The 20,551-nt window shown below is 35.3% G+C and overlaps 1 protein-coding gene across 1 annotated transcript in view; it reads right to left on the reverse strand.

Annotated features, from left to right (window-relative positions):
- Positions 1-281: 281 nt before the first annotated feature.
- The window catches only part of CEP85L (centrosomal protein 85 like), a 160,267-nt gene continuing 139,997 nt past the window's right edge, over positions 282-20,551 (reverse strand). The window contains 3 exon segments of the mRNA XM_034669044.1: positions 282-5,108; positions 10,079-10,310; positions 12,277-12,384. Coding sequence (XP_034524935.1) covers positions 4,945-5,108; positions 10,079-10,310; positions 12,277-12,384 — 504 coding nt within the window. The 3' untranslated portion in view covers positions 282-4,944.

Raw genomic sequence — 20,551 nt, forward strand, 5'->3', positions numbered from 1 at the left:
TCATCAGAAAATCTCGGAATCTCAGTGCCCTTCATGGGAAGACCCTGAGAAAAAGCTTTTCAGAAACTGAAAAGAAATTGTAAGATAGACTAAAAGCAGAAATACCCATGTTCTAGTCAAAGATTCTCTTGTGTATTCATAGAAAGTTTTTACCTAAAAGTCAAGTCAGCATATTCTTATCATTGAGAATTCAGTGGAGTCTGAAATTTCAAATACACTCTTATATTAACATATTAACATTCTTATATTAACATTAGCACTCCCGAAGACATGTATCTTTTTATAAAAAATTTATTTCTCTGTAAATACAAATTCCAACATCACAAACAATAGTCCAGTGGAAAAATACTTAGCCATTAACATTGAAAACTTTTTTTAATTTAATAAATAGAACTTTGGCATTCAAAATTCTAGCTGTAAACCCTATTAAAAAACAAAAACAAAAAATAACCCCTTTACAAAAAAAGAGGCAAGAATGATAGATCAGAAGGCATAAGCCAACCAGTGGCTTCACATTCTTTTTACAATAACTGTATTTCAATTAAGTCATGACCACTCTGTATTTACACATGAGGTATTCTGGGTGGTTCAAAAACTGAACCTAGTTTACAAAAACTACCAGTCATAGTGACTGATTATACACTCTGCTGTGCTTTTAACATAACCACCTAGCTAGCACCTTACTACTTCTTGTCATCACACCAATGTGATGCCAAATTTTATGTTTCTGTATTTAAATATTTATACATATATGTACACACATACACACACAAATAACTACATTCCGAAGGAGTTTCCTGCTCACTATACTGGGAAAGGCTGGGCTCCAAAGACATACATTCTCTCATGTTTCCTAAGGTATCCAACCTACTAATGAAAACCTGCTCCTTGCTTAAGAAAAAATCCTTAATCAAGTCTATTTACAGAAGAACAAGGTGCCATAATCATCAACATTCTTATTAACTCATGTAAAACAGAACGAATGCTTACTGCAGGCAAAAAGGCACAAAAGGTTCTCTCTGTATGCAGCTGCAATAGTGTTGTTAATGACTTATTGATCTGAAACCACATTAATATACTCAGTACTTCTTTTGAGTATGAAAAAAACCCCAAAAGCTTTCCCCCTTCATGATTAAATGTATATTATCATAGAGCAATATACCACACCATGGCATCTTGGGGTAAAGTTGGAAATTATTATACTCTTTATACCAAATAGGAAATCATTTTTCTTGTTTTGTGAACACTGAAAATTGTCAAAAATGGAAACAAAATGAATTAACTTTGGCTGTGAGAGCTATAGCTACTGGCAGTTCAAATGATAGAGTCTGAGTGTGCATGGTTATGAGAATTGCTTATTACTGTAATTACATATCTTCAATCATAGAAATCTGCATAAGAGAATGCCAATAATCCAAACTAAAGGTGTGCCTGAGCTGAATTATGCTATGTAAAAATATAGTCCCAAATTCTCGTCTACTAAGTTATTCAATGAACTATTACTGATATCGAAAGAACATTTTCTCAATAAAGTGGTCTTTTAAAAATATTCTCTAAGAGATTTCTAGTAATGTCTTGAACTATGACAAAATTAATTTATAAGCTCATTACTGAGTCAGAAATGTACAATATCCATTTTAGCAACATTTTGCAGCCCTTGAGATTGTCTTTAACAAGCTACTGAAAGAAATCTAATTCAGTTAACTGTCATGACCAAAATAAATTTCACTAAAAAATAATGTTGTTAATATTAAATACTGAATCCCATTTCAAATATAAAAAGGGGACACACTTATTTAAAAAGAAATCCAGGCACAACTTACCTAGACTACTTAAGCTTTTAAAATTAGAGGTCACTGAATATTTACTAACAGTTTAACTAAAGTCATCCTTCAGACATCAAATGAAAAGACTATTCATTGTACCTCTGATTCAGTTATTTTTATCTGCACAGGTAACTGGGTCTTTAATTGAGATACTGTTACTTTATTCCTGCTTTAATGTGGTTGAGGCAGAATAAGCTCAACTTCAAAATCCAGAAGACCAATGATAAAGGTTAATGCTGCATGAGACACTTCCTAAGAAGACAAGCATGGAATTCACAAAAGCATAATTAAAAAGTTTTCACAACTAAGGAAATTATCAAATAGATTTAACTTCTAAATTTAGGTTAATTTTCATTTCAGACTTGTATCAGTATAATAACTTCTGAGAACATCCTAGTTCAAACTAGGATAAGACACTATAGTGTTTCTATTTGCCCATCTTACTTGATGTAACAGTAAAATCTTTGTTTTCAATGAGATAGCAATATTATTACATTCTAACAGGAGAGGTTATCTTGGGAAAAGGGAATTTTCTGAAAAATAAAATCAAAATTAAATGCTGACAAATTAGACTACTACTATTTATACTAGTATATTAGTATACTAGTATTATACCTAGATAATACTACTTATTATCTAGGTCCCTTCACAAACTCCAGACTCTAAGAGATTACGTTTGTAACTCAGGGTTATACTTAAACTATCACATCTTATATTCCTTTTTCATTTATGGGGAGGTAGACATTTTGGAAACTGAAATGCACCAATAGTAGTTTGTCAATTTTCTAAATCAAAACATTTTTACCTCAAGACATGTGAATTAAGTCAAATTCTATAAGTTTTAGAAAACTTAAAAAAAATTGAATATTTTATTCTAAGCCAGAAGACAAAAATATATCTATAGTAAATTAAAGCAAATGACCAAAAGTTTGTTTAAAACAGCAATACCATAAAACCCCAAAACATATACTAAAAACCTAAAAGACATTAAGAACCTAGTGACCCAAATCAGTGATTATTTATGCACATTAGTACTATCATCTTAGGGTGCCTTTATTTCCAAAACTGTGGAGGTTGAGGGGTAGGGGTTGGGGGTTTCTATGCAGAGAGAATGTAATAATGTTGTGTGCTGCACTGTGGCTTATCTCTTTCAGATGCTATTATCTACTTAATATAAAGGCCCATTTTTACAGATATTTTTACAAGGCAGAATTCTTTGCATCAGATTTTTGGTATAAATTTATCACTCCCTGATTGTCTTGAAGCCACCAACATTAAAAAACAAATGAACACAATAGAATTCCACGTTCTTAGAAGTTACTTTTCCTTATTAGGATAGGTACTTGGAATGCAGAATCATTATAATGCACTGATTTCTTAGCGCCCAGATCCTAAGAAGTAAGAGTAGGGAGGACTCAGGCACTGAAAAAAAAGGGAATTTTGATATCCTTACAATGTATTATAACTGACTGTTGTAACATAACCACAAAATAACTTACTGAGAGCTGCATATTAGCCAAATTCTGAACTGAATGTCTTCCTCGGTAGTTTCCTTGAAGTTTTTATCCCACATATGTTTTCACTGCTGAAAATATTTAAGAAAAATCTTTTCTAGGAGCAGCCTTTATACCAGTATATAAGCCTGGCAAAAAAAAACAAAACAAAACAAAACAAAACCCAGACTTGTGATCTCTTCTTACCCCAAACAGTATTATCCTGATGAATTTCACACCCCTTATCCTTCTACCTCTTATTTAGTCTTGACCTACATGAGACCTGGATGCATCAAGAAAACAAACCAGTTTGTAAAGAACAGTGACTGCCATTAACTAAGTATATTCAAAAGAATGTAGTAAATGCTCTGAAGGCAATAAAATATACAGTCCTTCCAAAATTCCAACTGAAACAGGAAAATACTCATTTGGAAGTTTAAATAATTGTATGTCTACTTAAAAATCAGTTGCATTTCATAATGATATCCTGTACTCCAGAAGAACTAACCTGGTCAAGTTTGTATTATATGAAAAACCCTGTTTTCAATGTACTTTACCTAACAAATGTAATTGAAATATCACCTGGTTTTGATTTTGTTTTATGTTTGTGATAATTCAGATATAAAGAATACAGGTTGGCTTTCTCTTAAACTTTAAAACATATAAAACTGTTACAATGTAAACGTTTGAGAATTGGATAAATAAACTACTGTTCCAGAGTGACTCTGTTAATCCTTCTTTTACAGCAATGGCCTTAGAAGGTTAGCATTAATTCTTTATGGCTTTGTTTACATTGATACATGTAAGTGAAAAATTGTAAATAGTAAGGGACATGTTAAAATTAGTTCAAATTATGTTAAGGTGCCTTGTGATATATAAATTGCAATGCTAATGAAAAAGATTATCACATCAAAATTTCATACTTCTAAGGCAACCCACAATCACTCTGGAAAAATAGCTGACCTATCTACAGTACTAAAATCAACCCAACCCCACCGCCTCATCATCTCGGCACAGTGGTTGTTCAAAACACAAATGGTTTTGCCAGCTGTGCTACTATTAAAACACTTGCCTGCTGTTAGAACTCTTGTTCAGCCAGCCCTTGAAAACCCCAAAGTACAACACAAGCTTCTACATGAAAGAAAAAGAAATACAAGAATAAACAGTGTGTGTCTTTCTTAGAAGCTTTGCTTTGACCCTAGAAATCCTTATACTTCTGTGAATAAACACACATGCGTGTGCACACACATGCGTGTGCACACACATGCACACACACACACACAACTACAGATAAAAAGAAATCCCACCCCTTTATCTGCAGAGCACTCTTCACAGCTTGGTCCTACCATCAGTAGTTTGAGAAGACAATTTTTTTTTTTTCTTGTATACTTCATCACATTTTTCAAATAGTAATTTGGTTTTTTGGCCTGATTAGATAAGCCCCTTTAAAACCTCATCAAATCCCTTTTCTCCCCCAGTAAAACAAATCCACAGAAAAAAAAAATCCTATGTGTAAGTGCTATGTCACTTGCGACTTTCCATTATGGCTCCTAAAAAGAAATATGAAAAACTGTAACACAGCAGCATTTAACAATGGGTCATTATTGCTGTGGGACCAATAGTGATCACTGGGTAATGCAGTTGTCTCCCATGTCCTGAGCATAGCGGTCTGATATTGTAGTCCTTAATTCATCGATGTCCCTCCGTAATTGGCATACATCTGACAATTTTTTAGTGAGTGTTTCTGGGCTACAGTCATTCTCAGTCTCTTCAGCTGAACAGTTCATTGCTGTGGAAATAAAATATGGACAATGTCTCACACTTTTTTAACAAAGGCATTTTAGGATTTTTAACTTAATTATCTTTAGAAATATAATGCTATATATGCTGAATACCAGTCAGGTTCAGGTTTAAATGATATATCATTCGGTATTAAATAGATCTTATTTACTTGCTCCTTTAAAATTTTTGTTAATTAAACTGTGTTAAATCCATACAGTAGTACACACATTTTCAACTGTTTAAAGGATGACAACATTTCAAAAGTAGGAAAAAGCATGCTCTAATAAGCTCTCTTCAAGCTCAACTACAGCACTCATTCTGACTTGACAAAAATCTGAAAATCACTTCTGTATTAAGGAGTGATAGCTTAAATTTTTATAGATTGCAAAATGGTTTTATTGGCATGAAAGCATAAATTTCCAAAACATGTGGTGTGTGGGTGTGTGCGTGTATATATATATAGGTATACATATATCTATATCTATCTATGCATACACACACACACACACACACATATATGTGTATATATATGGAATGCTACAACCCCATGCAGTTGACCTGGGCTGATGGCTAGCTGCCCAATGGCTGAATGACTGAGGTGAGGCCCTGAGACAGCTGGCTTTTAATTACTTACGTCACTTCCTCTCTTTGTCAGCACATCTCAATGTAAAAAGCAGATGGAGCCAGTAATTGTAAAATAAATCCTTCCTTATACTTTAACATTGGTGGCTTATTGAAGGTGTAAGAGTCAGATTAACTTATTTGTTATTTTAACAAACACTAACTGAACACTTGCCATGATCCAGGCACTATGCTAGATGCTAAGGCCAACAAAAAATGGATGTGGTGGTTTATTCTTAATGATTTACATATACTTTATAAACAAATAAGCACAGTCAGGTATTGTAGGTGTCCTGCCACCATACACAGCTACAGTGGCACAAGGAAGAGAACAACCAGCCTAACTGGAGAGGGCACAGGTTCACCAGCTGGGCCGAGGATGCAGGATGAACAAAGGTACAAAAGCAGAAAACCAAAGAATCTGAGAAATGTCAAGAAAATAAGTAACCAGCTCTAAAACAGCAGAGCACAAATTATGAAAGGCAAGGGTCAAGAAATATGGCTAAAGAGGCAGGTGGGAACTACCTATCTCTACTTTAGGAGACTGTAAGTATCAGGAAATCAGAATCACCATTAAGTTAGATCACTCTGGCAGCAATGTGAAAAAATGGATTAGCAGGGGAAAGTGGGCAAGACAACTGACAGAGAGACCAGTCCAGATGAAGGACTTTGAAAGCCTGATTTAAGGAAACAGTGCAATGGAGATGTAATGGAAGGAATGAATGCTAGGAAGGGACTGGTAGAAATGACAGAGCTCAACTATCTTAAGCTGTATAGGGGTTAGGGACTAGGCAAAGGACATTCCCAGATGAAGGAAAAGAGTAGGATGGAGAAAAATCTGGATTCGGGTGACAGGTGAATGGTGGTGGTACTCACTGAGAGGAGGAGCAGGTTTAGGGAGGAAAGAAAGGTAGGTTCTCTTTTGGATATAGTTGGGTCTATGATGCCTATAGAATAACTGGTTCTAATATAAGGTAAGTATAATCAAGAGCCCAGAAGGGACATTCTAGGCAGGGTAAGAGATAAAAGTCTGTGTGGGTCTGTGTGGGTCAAAGCACTACCAGAAAACAAAGGACATGGGTAAGATTACTGAGAGAAAATATATAAAAAGAGAAATAAAGGCATCCAAATTGTTGAGGAGTAAGTAAAACTTTCACTGTTTGTAGATGACACTATTTGCAAAAAACCCTGAAGACTACCAAAGAACTGATAAATGAATTCAGTAAAGGGGCAGGACACAAAATTATAGAAGTATAAAGAAACCTGTTGTATTTCTATACACTAATAGTGAAGTAGCAGAAAAAGAAATTAAGAAAACAATCCCATTTACACTTGCACCAAAAAGCATACAATACCTAGGAATATACTTAACCAAGGGGGTGAAAGACCTGTACGCCCTCAACTATAAAACATGGATGAAAGAAACTGAAGACAACATCAACAAATGGAAAGATATACCGAGCTCATGGATTGGAAGAACTAATATTGTTAAAATATCCATACTACCAAAAGTAATCTACAGATTTAATGTAATCTCTATCAAAACACCAACACTTTTCACAAATGTTGTGAAACATTGCTAAAATTTGTATGGAACCACAAAAGACCCCAAACAGCCCAAGCAATCTTGAGAAAGAAGAACAAAGGTAGAGGTATCACAATCCCAGATTTCAAGATAGATAGATTATAAAGCTGTAGTAATCAAAACAGCATAGTACTGGTACAAAAACAGACACATAGATCAACAGAACAGAATACAGAGTCCAGAAATAAATTTATGCTTATACGGTCAATTAACCTTTGACAATGGAAGCAAAAATATACAATGGGGAGAAGACAATCTCCTCAACAAATGGTACTGGGAAAATTGGACAGCTACATGGAGAAGAAAGAAACTGAACTGCTTTCTTAGACCATACACAAAAATAAACTCAAAATGGGTTAAAGACCTAAACATGAGACCAGAAACCGTAAAACTCCTGGAAGAAAACATAGGCAGTAATTTCTCTGACATTGGCCATAAAAACATTTTTCTAGAGAGGTCTTCTCAGGCGAAGGAAACAAAAGCAAAATCAAACTATTGGGATTATGACAAAATGAAAAGCTTTTGCACAGAAAAACAAAAACCATCAACAAAACAAAAAGACAATCTACGGGATGGGAGAAGATATTTGCAAATGATATACTGGATAAAGGATTAATATTCAAAAATGTAAAGAACTTATATAACGCAATACCAAAAACCCCACAAATAATCCAGTTTTAAAAAAGAAACAAAAAAAAATCAGCAACAAAAGATTTCTGGGAGACACTAATAATTTAAACAGCAGAGAATTCCAGAGAAGACTAAGACTGAGCAGTCATAAAGGCAGAAGCAGAGCCTAGAGAACAAAGCCATGGAAACCGTGGCAGCAGAGCATTTAAAAAAAGAAGGGTGGGGTGAACAGTGTCAATGGACAATGGATGAGTGAGGAGATAAGGATTCAAAATAATCCACTGGTTTTTGACAAATTAGCTAGAGCTGGTCAAATTTTCACAGTACCAAGATATAAGGTAAGGATTATGGGGTTAAACTTTAAAAAGACTGAAAGGGGCATACACTGGGAGGTGAATGTGACAAAGTTCTTGAATCTCCCTTTTATTCACATTTGGATACTCTCTTAATCTAATTACTGGAAAAGCTGACAAATACTATACAGAAGAATACAAATGTAGGTCACCAAATAACTGAAGGGGTGGCTACCTCTAAAATGGTGAAGAGAATCAGTCTTTTCTGTGTGAGTTTTTGCTTCTTGCTCTAAGAGATCATTAGTAACTAGACCACCCCGTGTTGACCTGGCAAACCTCTCCTCTAAGATTCAAGCCAAACACCAGAGCCTTCACAGCTCTTCCCATTTATTAGTTTTCCTCTTGGGCCCCCATTGTCCTCCGTCCACATCTCAATTATAGTACTTATCACAATGCTCTAGTAATTTAATTTGTGTGTGGGCCAAGGGCTGTGTTCAACTGCATTGTCTGCATCCTAGTATGTGGACTATATAAAGCATTTAATAATTACTAAGTCAATACACTTACACTTTTAAGTGTTTTTTTACATACCCACACTTATGTTTATACACATCTATGAAGTGAAAGGGAAAATTCTGCTGACATCTCTGAGCACAGTTATGTTTCATTTAACAAGGGATATACTTTGATGGGAAGTATTATTCGGTTTGTCAAAATAACTATCATGGCGCCAGATGGTTGATGAATCTGTAAATAAAACGAGTCTCCACTCTAGTCTCATATTAACCATATTATTAGGCAATTACTCAATACAACATAGTAAGTGTATTAACCTTATGGTCTTACTCCAATCCTTTCTCCTTACTTATGCCCATTTCTTCTGTATTAAAAAGAGACCAACATGTCAGTATTATAGTAATTTAGAACCACATGCAGAGATGCGTGTTTCTGCAAAAGCAGCATAGAAGGGAAACTAGGATATTCCTGTGGCAGCTCTCACAACTATGTGTGGAAGAACATGGAACTGAGGGACAGTGGGTGGATGTCCATTGGAAGGGATAAGGCCAGAGTGCATATGCTTGACAAGGGCACAGATCTATAGGCCATGAAAATTAGCTCTTGGGACAGCACGGGCATGTGTGTGTGTGTGTGTGTGTGTGTGTGTGTGTATTTCAAAGATTTTATTTATCCACTGAAGTGAGAGAGAGCACACACAAGCAGGGGAGGGGCAGAACGAGAGGGAGAAGCAGACTCCCCACTGAGCTGGGAGCCTGACGTGGGGCTCATCCCAGGAAGGGATCATGACTTGAGCCGAAGGCAGACACCTAACCATCTGAGTCACCCAGTCGCCACCCCAGCACTGGTACTTCAATTAAGCAACTGCCACAGACATACACTGCATAGGGAAAGCAAAGGAGCATCTTCTCTCAAATATTCTACCAGCAGACAGATGGCTGGATAATTAACTTATACAATTACCCACATGAGAGCCAATAGAATCATTACTTTTAGAAGAGTAATCAGGAATATCCCACCTAACCAACACTCCAGTCACATATTAACAGATTCAGCACAGCTTATCCCACAGGTAGATGTGTAGGCATTCTGCCAAGTAACAGTCCATATCAACTATGACCCTGCTCACTTCTCTAAGTATAATGAGGGAAGTTCTAGCAATGAAGTAATAACAGGTATTCACAGACCTACAGATTTACTCAGAGATTTATAAATCTAAGTAGGAAAGGAGATAAAAACAAATAGGGAAAAGGCAGTAAGAAGTTCCTGATTCATGAAGACAGGTTTCTAATTGCTAAGCAATACAATAAGGACAAGGCATCAGTGACTTACATCTTATTCCCAGTAATAATGAAAGATTAGGCTCCTTGCCCTGAGCACGCTGATTGAGAATACTACACAATGCCTTCAAGTCAAACAAACAATAGGACATTTCCTTGAACAGCTGATCAATCACACTCAAATCAGATAGTGGCCATTTGGTAAGAACTGTCTGCTGCCTGGATTGGTCTGCTTCCTGGTCCTGATCCAATAAAGAGCACGTCTCTTCTGTTTGCCTTTGGTTCTGCAATGGATAAAGAAAACACAAATCAGTTGCTGGAACAGAGAAAAGGTACTCAAAGCCATGCAGTTGTCTGAACATTTCCCCCATTTATAAACAAAATGGTGGAGTCATATTACATACACGTTAACCAAATTGACTGCATACACACAGTAGGAAAAAAAAAAGAGAGAAGGAATTTAAAAGAGTGGAAACAAAATGATTCAAAGATTCCTCTGTGCCATCTCATGCTCTATGGTAAATCTGAAAGAGGCAACAAATCCAGACTCACTTTCTAGGAGTATCTCATGCCACATAATGTCACATAATAAGAATCTTGGTTGTGTATGTATTCTTCTATAATAAAATTTATCCCAAGAACAAAAAGAACTATGAAGAAATTTTAAACCTCATCCTACAGTTTTACTGTTAGTAGCAATAATGATTTAGTTACTTAGAAACGATCTGTTGCATATTGAGAAAAAAGTATACATGTTATGCTAATGTTGACAGAAACCAAAATTTTCAGGATAAGAGAAAAAGAAATACAAATATAAAATCAAAGAAAGAAAAAAAAAACCCTAAAAATTTTCAGTTGTGAAATTTGAATTGGAAATATCAATATGAACTCATAATTTATTGCTCAGAAAAAGCTACCTTCACTTCATCCCCAAAACTGTCACCATCTACTTCTCATTCTGAAAATTGCTAGAGGCAATTTAATTAGCTTTCTAGTTGGAACTGTATTTCAAAATAACCAAACAGCCTGCATTGATGAGGAAAAGATTTTTTTAATAGATGAAGTAATTAGGCCAGCTAATAAATATTAAAAATCATTAGAAAAAATTATTCTTTTAATCATGTAATGATTCAGACAATGATCATCAGTGAATACTAAAACCATCAAGGGAAAAGGTACTATTGATAAACTGCATATTCAGTTACTAAGTATCCCTCCACAGATTACCTGCTATCTGCAGAGGCCATAATGTGACAATGGAAAGAATTAGTCTGTTACTATTTTAACCCAGTGAGATCAGTATTTCTATCACTTACAGTGGGATAACCAAACATAAATAACTTGATGACGTGAACAACACCTACAAAGTCTTCATGCCAAAAAATGTTTGACTTGACTTAATGATATCTTTAGCTCTTACTTCTAGGTTATAGGAGATAGAGGGGGTAGAGAACAAAATAAATGACACCGTAAGAAAGCAATCAGACAAATCTAGAAGGCCTGACAATCTCTAAGTCTGTAAGATAACAGGCCCAGGTGTGTCAACAAGTCACTAAACTGGAAAAAGTGAGAAACTACAAGACAAAACGAAATGCAACTCATGGTCTTTGACTGAATGATGGTTTCAACTGTCATTATAAAAAGCATCTGGGAAAGAAGTGGGGAAATTTTGGTATAGACTAGGTATTATCAAATATCAAGGAATATTATTATTATTGGGTTTGACAATGGTGGTACAGTTATATGGGAAATGTCCCTAATTTTTGGAGATGCATTCTGGGTATTCAGAGGTAAATTGTCATGATGAGAGTTAAAAAACTAACATAAGTATTTTTCTGTATAACATATCCTGAAATGCAAGCCAAGTGTGTCATCTTGTACTTAAACGAAGAAAGTGTGATCTGTTCTAATGATGGAGTGTCAACACTGCATCATCCTTAAGGATTTTCAAAGGTAATTTTATTTATATTCAATTTATGCTTTACTGAATTACTTTGGGACCTAATCTCTATATAATATTTGACTGTGTTGCAGTTAAGTCTGTGAAATTACATTCTGAGATGTAAGAAAAATAAAATTTGCCTTTTGACTATAATTTTATAAGAAACCTAATGGATTTAATTAACTGGCACACCAAAATCATGCCTTCAACTAAAAAATGTCTATGAATATGTACAAAATCAGTATCTGCTTTAACTTAAATAAGTACTGAATCATTCTTTGCAAGCAATTTGAATTTTTTCTACTCACATCAAGCAACGTTTTTGTTAATCTCTGTAGGTTTCTTTCTTTCTTTTCCAGCTCTTCCATCATCTTTTGAGTGGTTGATTTTTCTTTAGAAAGCTTCCCTTGCATAGACTATAAAGAGAATTGGAAAGCAAAGCATGCTGTTATTGCTAAAAGCAAAATGCAGTATGAGAGGTAACCACAAATATGGGCTCTGAACACTTTGGATCTGTCCTCCCTACCCCTTGGAAGATTAAGCCTTCACTTCTAAATCAACCCATATTGCTCTAGAGTGGATATCGGCAAAGGGAAAAACAATTATCACCTTTACCAAGCAAGTTCAATCTGTGTAAAACACGTTAAACCTAAGCAGCTGCTGTTTAATGTTGTGTTACAAACAGTTATTTTATTTTTTTGTTTATTCATTCAGAGTGTATTAACAAATCTACATTTCCCCCCTTTTTTTGTATCGTTAATAAGATAAAACATAATAAGATCATAAGACCATCCCCATTTTCTATCATTTGAAACACAGCTAAACACACTTCTCTCAGTGTATGGTATTTTAAGCAGTAGTTATGATGTTGAATTCAGGCCAAAGTTTTATTATGAAACTTTAATAAATGCATCTCTTAATTCTATTATAAAATTATAAATTATCTGGAACAAGATACTATTGTAAGAAAAACCTGAGTGCATCAAAGCAGTATAAGGATATCTTAAGAGTACTTGGGTCATTTCAGCTCTTAAGCGTGGTTTTCAGCTAATCACCAAAGAAAAACTTGTCTGAGTTATCAGTGATTTCTAGGTGTTTCAATCAACATTTTTTCCTTTGGTGAAATCACAAGACCAATAAACTATAACAAGAAATTTCTTTTGTTTCCCTCTCAGGACTGTATTTATTTAGTCTCAATTCTGAAACTACAGAATGCTGACTACCTAAATACCACACAAGCCACTAGGAAGGCTCCCCCCTCCTATTATCTCTCGCTAGAATAAAAGATAGCTGTCACCATGGATTGAGATAAGACTATAAATACAAAGCAGTTTTCTCAGAAACAGATATTCAACCAAGTCGCTCTTGCATTTGTTTGCTAAACTCTATAAAAAAACTTTAAATTTAATAACTCACAAGTTGGATACAAATGAATTAAGCTCTATAACAAGTACATATTTCCTTCCAGGATAAACTTAATATTCCACAAAATTTAATCTCACAGCACAAAGTCACATGGACTTTCTGAGTATGTATATTTCTGGATTCTGAAATTCCTTTGTACCTGCATGTGAATGAATCAAAAACCTGTTTGATTAAAGGATATATAGGGATTTATTTATCTAGTTGAAGATCTATGCATACTGACACAACATGATCATTTGGAATCCAGAATTCATCCTAAATCTTCTTAACATTTATGACTGTTTATCTTATCAGAACTGTGGAAGAAAGGCACCACAGATTACTCTAAATCTAACATTTTAACAATGAAAATTGACCCTGAAAGGTATTTTCACAATGCGGTAATATAATTCTTTAGAAAATTCTAGTGTTTTATGTTTTTACCAATTCAGAGTCATAATGAATGTGACTAATAATTAGCTAGCAAATGTTCATATATAAGACTAAATTTAAATCAGTGAAGAAACAGGCAATTTTCTCCATCAGAATAAATCAGAAATGTTTGGCAGTAGTGCTGTTTGTCATTAAGAAAAAAACTTGGATTTGGATTTGGGAAATATATCAAGCTTAAGATGTTATGTTGGTTGGGTACAAGGGTACTTACCAAATAGTCCTTTAATAAGGGAAGGAGTTCACAGGTAAGCTTATCCTGAAAGTACCACATGCTGTACAAGTTCTAGAATAATACGGGGGTATGCGTACCATAGTTTTTATGGCTGACACAACATTCCACCTAAAAGATTATTTCTTTATTCTAGAGTGCATGAAAAAGCGTATGTTTAGAGTTTAAGAAAAAAAGAGAAAGGAAAATTTCTACTAAGCTTAGAATGGGATTACTAAAATTAAAAACTTTACTTTTCAGATGTCTATCTCTTTAAATTTCCAGTTAATAATCATGTTTTTATAAAAAATTCTAACTTACTAACCTACAGATACTTATCACAATCATTCTTGAAGTTGAAAAATGGTTTTAAAAACATCTGTTGCTTTGATCTAAATATCTAGAAATTGCTGTCTTTGTCCCATATACAAAAGAGCTCAAATGAAGGAAAGACAGATGTGCCTTAGCCAACAATTATATACTCCACAAACCCAATTTAAGAGAAAATATTTTGATTGAAAACTAATGTTACTTTTCTATATAAACACATACAACCCCCATACATGCACATGCATGCGTGCGTGCACACACAAGAGTTTCATAAAAACATTCTTTCATGCAATTATTCATTCACCGAAAATTATAGCCAAGCACAGCATGTGCACTGGATGATGTATCAGTGAAAAAAAGTCAAAACTGCTGGCCCTTTCATAACTTTTACTAGGAGATAAAAGATCAAGGAAAATATAATAAATATGTAAGTTATACAGTATTACATATTAGAATGTGACTAGCTCTTTGGAGAACAAATAGAGCATGGTAAAGGAGAAGGGGCTAAGATCTCAAATGGGGTAGAGTACAAGCTCATGGAAAAAGGTGACATTTGAGCAATGGCTTGAAGGAGGTGAAAGATCACATCTCATAAGATATCTACAGAGTGTTTCAGTCAGTGCAAAGGTTCTGAGGCAGATGGTGTCTTCTGTGTTTGAGAAAAAGCAAGAGAGCCAGGGTGGCAGAAAATAGAAAAAGATGAAGTCAGAGAAGGCAGGCGGTATAAAGAACAGATTGTGTAAGGCCTCATGAGCCAGTGTAAAAACTTCTGATTTTTACTTTGGAAAAAATGAGGAACCACTGAAAGGTTCTGAGAAGAGACATAATCTGGTTTTTGTTTAATAGGTCATTCAGGCTAATGAGAATAGACTATGTAGGCAAGCAACGATGGAAGCAGGCAGAAATCATCTATATAAAGAATAAAGATGGGATGGACCAGGGTAGAAACATAACAGAGGCCAGGAGAATGAGTCAGATGCCAGATATATTTTGAAGGTAGTAAGATTTGTTCACAAATGTGAGGCAGAAGAGAAGTCAAGGATAAGTTTAACATTCCTGGACTGAGCAAATGGAAGGACAGATTTGCCATTAATAAAGAAGGAAACATGGAGGATAGAGCAGGTTTTACTATTTTCTGTTTGGGGAGGGTAAGAAATTCAATTTGGACATATTATGTCTGATATATCAAGTGGTGCTGTTGAGTAGACAGCTGGATATACAAGTTGTAAGGTCAGGGGAAAACGATGAGCTGGAGGAGTTAGGGAGGAGTGAGCACACATATTATATATAAAACCATGAGACTGGGTAAGATCACTATGACAAGTACCAGTAAAGAATTCTAGGAAAGAAACAAACCCCTTTTTTGAAATACAGTTGTTTGAAAACATTTTACAGGTCTTCAAAATAAATTTATAAAAATCACAAATGAAATTAAACTTATCCCTAAATTATAAGATAGAAGAGTTTCTAATAAGGCATTTTCTCCAATTTTTATATAGTAGATTACTAACCTACCTATATCTTTATTATAACAGGATTTGTGCTACAGGTGTTAAATTTATCGTGTCTAGTTAAACAAATCAAACAAGAGAACAACTACACACAACTTTTAACTTTTTTTTATCTTTTTTTTTTTTTTTTTTAGATTTTACTTATTTATTTGACAGAGAGAGAGATAGCCAGTGAGAGAGGGAACACAAGCAGGGGGAGTGGGAGAGGGAGAAGCAGGCTTCCTGCTGAGCAGGGAGCCTGATGCAGGGCTTGATCCCAGAATGCTGGGATCATGACCTGAGCCAAAGGTAGACATTTAACGACTGAGCCACCCAGGCGCCCCTACACAAAACTTTAAAAAGAAAATTCTTTTGAAATTTTTTTCATTAAAATTTTATTGTGCATATTTCAATGATCTAGAAACAAGGTATAAGTCAATCACTTTGAATTTATTACTGAGAACAGTTAAAAGGTTTCATACTGTTGTGATCCAATTAATATAAATACACTTCTTGAAATAATGTAACTATAATAAAAGGTAAGATAAAAGTGCTACTAGCATTAGAAATAGCAATAAAGAACATGCACACTTAACAGGTAAGGTAATAATGGCATCTAGAAAGTATTAGCAAGGAGAACACATTCTTCTTTTGCAGGGATGGGGGATGGGTTCTTTCAATGGTGTGTAGTGATACTGTCTCTCCACACCTTTTTAAAAAGTAGTTGAGGAAATTCATCTCCTACATGAGGCTACTCCTTCAAGAAGGGGCTATTTATCTAATACATAGAAACAAACACAAAAGATTTAAAAAAATTAAAAACAGAGGAGTATATTCTAAATAAAGAAAAAGATAAAATCTCAAAAAAAGACCTTAATGAAACAGATAAGAGAGTTCAAATTAGTGGTCATAATGATGCTCACAAAGGTCAGCAAAACGATGCATGAACAAAGTGAGAATTTCATCAAATAGAAACTAAAAGAAAATACCAAGTAGAAGTCATAGAGCTGAAGAGTATAATAACTGAACTGAAAAACATAATAGATGGGTTCGATAGCAGACTGGATGAAGCTGAAGAATGGTTCCAGAAACTCAAAGACAGGGCAGATTTCATTCAATCAGAGCCACAAAAAGTAAAAGAATGAAGATGGCTTAAGACTGAAAGGACAATACCAAGGAAATCAATATTTGCATTACAGCGGTCCCAGAAGGAGGAGAGTGAGAAAGGGGCAGAAAACTTATCTGAAGAAATAATTGCTGAAAATTTTCCTAACCTGGGGAAGGAAGCAGACATCAAGATCCAGGAAACCAAGAAGAGTTCCAAATACAATGAACCCACTGAGACCCAGTGGAGTATGTACTCAGCAATAGGAAAGAAGGAAATCTTGCAACTTGCAACAATGTGGTTGGACCCTGAGGGCATTATGCTAAGTGAGACAGAGAAAGGCAAATACCATGCAATCTCTCTTACCCGTGAAATCAAAACAAACAAACAAACAAAAACCCTCAGAAATAACAGAGAAAAGATTAGTGGTTGCCAGAGGTGAGTGGGTGGTTGGGGGATGGATGGATGGATGGGTGAAGGGGGGTCAAAAGGTATAAATTTCCCATTATAAAATAAGCACTGGAGATGTACTATCAGGCATGGTGTCTACAGTTAATTCTGTATTGTATATCTGAAAATTGCTGAAAGAGTAAATCTTAAAAGTTCTCATCACAAGAAGAAAAACTCTATGTGGTGATGGGTATAAACTAGACTCAGTGATCATTTCACAATATATAAAATATAAAATCATTACAATCATTAGATTGTACACTATAATATTATAGTCAATTGTAGATGAATAAAAAATAAGTCGACAGGTTTTAAAAAATGTATACAGTTAATGGTAACAGCGTAAGATTTTGGAGTCAGAAGAACTAGGTTCTGGGTCCACAGCTTACATGCTGTGCAATCATGGGTATGTTATTCAACCTTTCAGGGTTCCAAATTCATCAGAAAGAATTTCCAACCTTGTAAGGTATTGTGAAAATTATGCAGTGTGCATGCAGACATTTGTGGTATCTGCTTATTCACAAATACCACGAGTCATAAGCAGTCATATTTGTAAGAATTCTGCACCTCCTGCACAGCTCTCTGGATTGGGCTGAGTGAACACTTGACCAAACCTAAGGAACCGGTACCCAGATTCTATGGGTCTCTCTCTGCATGACTGGAAATGAACTATAGAGCTTAGGGGTTGTAGGGCAGCTATATTCTGTCATGTGAGCTAAAATATAGAGGAAGCGAGTCTGCAGAGAAAAGAATGAAAGACACTGCAATGAGACAAACAACAAAGCCTCCTGTTTCTTGAAGCCAGGTTTTATTTCTACTCATTGGTTCCACAGTATCTCTGCATTCTTAGAACACAATAGATTCTACTATTTTTGCTTAGGCTAAATTGAATTGGTTCTGTTGCTTATAGCCAAAAAGCCTAAATGACTTTTACCTGGTACAAAATATTTATGCAACAATCACTAATTCTTTCCTTCTTATACTAAATATTAAAAAGAATCCATTTTCTTATATCAAATCACTGTGATGTACACTTTAAATATCTTAAAATTTGTCAATTATACTTCAATAAAGCTAAAAAAATAATAAGAGCCCATTCCAAATTCAGCTTTGTGGGCAAAGGTTTTTGGTCTATTTTGTTCATTAGTTATCCCCCAAAAGGGTGATGGCCATGGTGGAAACTCCGTTAACAGTTATTGAATGAAAAAGTAACACCTAATTTGGTTTTTAAATAAAAGGCTATGTTCATTCATTCAAAAATAGTTACTGAGCCTCTTTTATACACAAAGCACTGTGCTAAGTGAACTCAATAAGGATTGTTTAGAGAGCCTAGTGCACTGGTTACAAAACTCTTCAATAAATCTATCAGAAAACAAAACCAGGCATTTTATTTAATCTCAAGGAGCTAATGATACTACCACATTGTAGAGTGTAATGTACTAAAAAAATTCACTTTGGAGACAAAATTTCCAAATTCTATTTCTAGGCAACTGAACACAAAGTGCTTTCTGCAAGACTAGCTTTCTGACAAGCTCCAGTTTAAGCATCTTTCATCCCAGGAGAAGACACTTAATTCTTTCCCCTAAGACTTACACAAGGAAGATATCAGACTAACACTCCTCTGGTGCATTTTTGCCTTTCTCTCAGGATTTTTCACTTTGAAGCAGCTAGGAGCAACGCCAAAAACCCAAACTCTGCGGTCAGACATTAATTAGAATCTGCGCTGAGACCTTAGGCACATCTTTTTAAATCCTGGCTACTTCATATATGAAAAGACATTCTTTCTTACTTTGTAAGCTTACTATTGAGGTTAGAAATAATCATCAGGAAGCACAGTTCTTGTAACATGTAATATCATCACCAGCATCATCACTGATACCTCTGCGCTTAACAGTGGCTCTATTTCTCACTTTAGCCTAAGTGTGGAGAAATACTAAATCCCTTTTCTTCCTCTCTGCATATTAATAAAAAGGAGAATTTTCAAAATATTTGTAAAAACTAAGATTACAATATAAGGAATATGCAAACACCATAAAAATTGCTATTTTTTAGGTTTCTGTTTATAATAATCCAAGACCATGTACAGCTCAAATTCCTCTACATTATCTATCATCTTACTACCTGATACAACTTTAAAAACAATCTGCCTGAGAATTTGCTTCCAGCAAGACAGCATGAAGAGCCTTTCAGACCCACTCCTCAGTGAAAATTTTATTTACTTATTTTTTAAAGATTTTCTGTATTTATTTAAGAGAGAAAGAACATGAACAGGAGGACCAGGCAAAGGCAGAGGGAGAAGTAGACTCCCCGCTGAGCAGGAAGCCCGATGTGGGACTCGATCCCAGGATGCTGGGATCATGACCTGCGCCACCCGGATGGTCCCTCAATGAAAATTTCAGAAGAGCACATTTAAAGTTTCTGTAAATGGTCCTATGAGTAAACAGAAAATTAATAAACTTATATTCAAGAAAATCTACTAAAAGTAAGAACAGCAAAGTCTATGGTATTTGAAACAAAATCCAGTCCATCTTTACACTCTCATAGCTCAGCAAGATGGAAATTCCACTCCAGACTGGGAGAGACAATAACACAGGGTTCCCCCTCCCCCCAGCTCCCAGTTTTAAAGCTATCTTCCCAGGAAGGGCAGGACATCAGCATTTCTTATCCTGCCTCAGCTACCTGCACCTCAGGCTAAGTTCCAGACAAGTACAGCCAAAAGATGGGGACCCCGTTCTTTTTCCCAGGCCCCCACATGGGATGGAGGCTTTACCTCGGGTATGGCACCACAGAGAATACTGGGGACCTGATTGCCCTTGCCTTGGCTTCAGTGGCAGGGATTCTACACTGGGAGAACAAGCCAAGATCTAGAGATAAGGACCATTTTCTTTCTACTGAATGTTTACCTTCTATGGAGTCACTGAGAAGTCTGACATTGTTCCCACCTCATTGACCTGGTTCAAAGATTTTGCCGGGGAGAAGTAAGTAAGTCACAGAAGAGAGAGTCTAAATGTCTCTCTAAAGGACCTGAATTCATTTGCAATAGACTGTGAAGTTCAAACCTTAGGGCACTCTCAAAAGCTGTAGAGGTCTATCAAAATATCATCAACATTTTTCACAGAGCTGGAACAAACAATACTAAAATC

This window comes from Ailuropoda melanoleuca, chromosome 10 (genome assembly GCF_002007445.2).
Source record: "Ailuropoda melanoleuca isolate Jingjing chromosome 10, ASM200744v2, whole genome shotgun sequence".
Taxonomy (NCBI): Eukaryota; Metazoa; Chordata; class Mammalia; order Carnivora; family Ursidae; genus Ailuropoda; species Ailuropoda melanoleuca.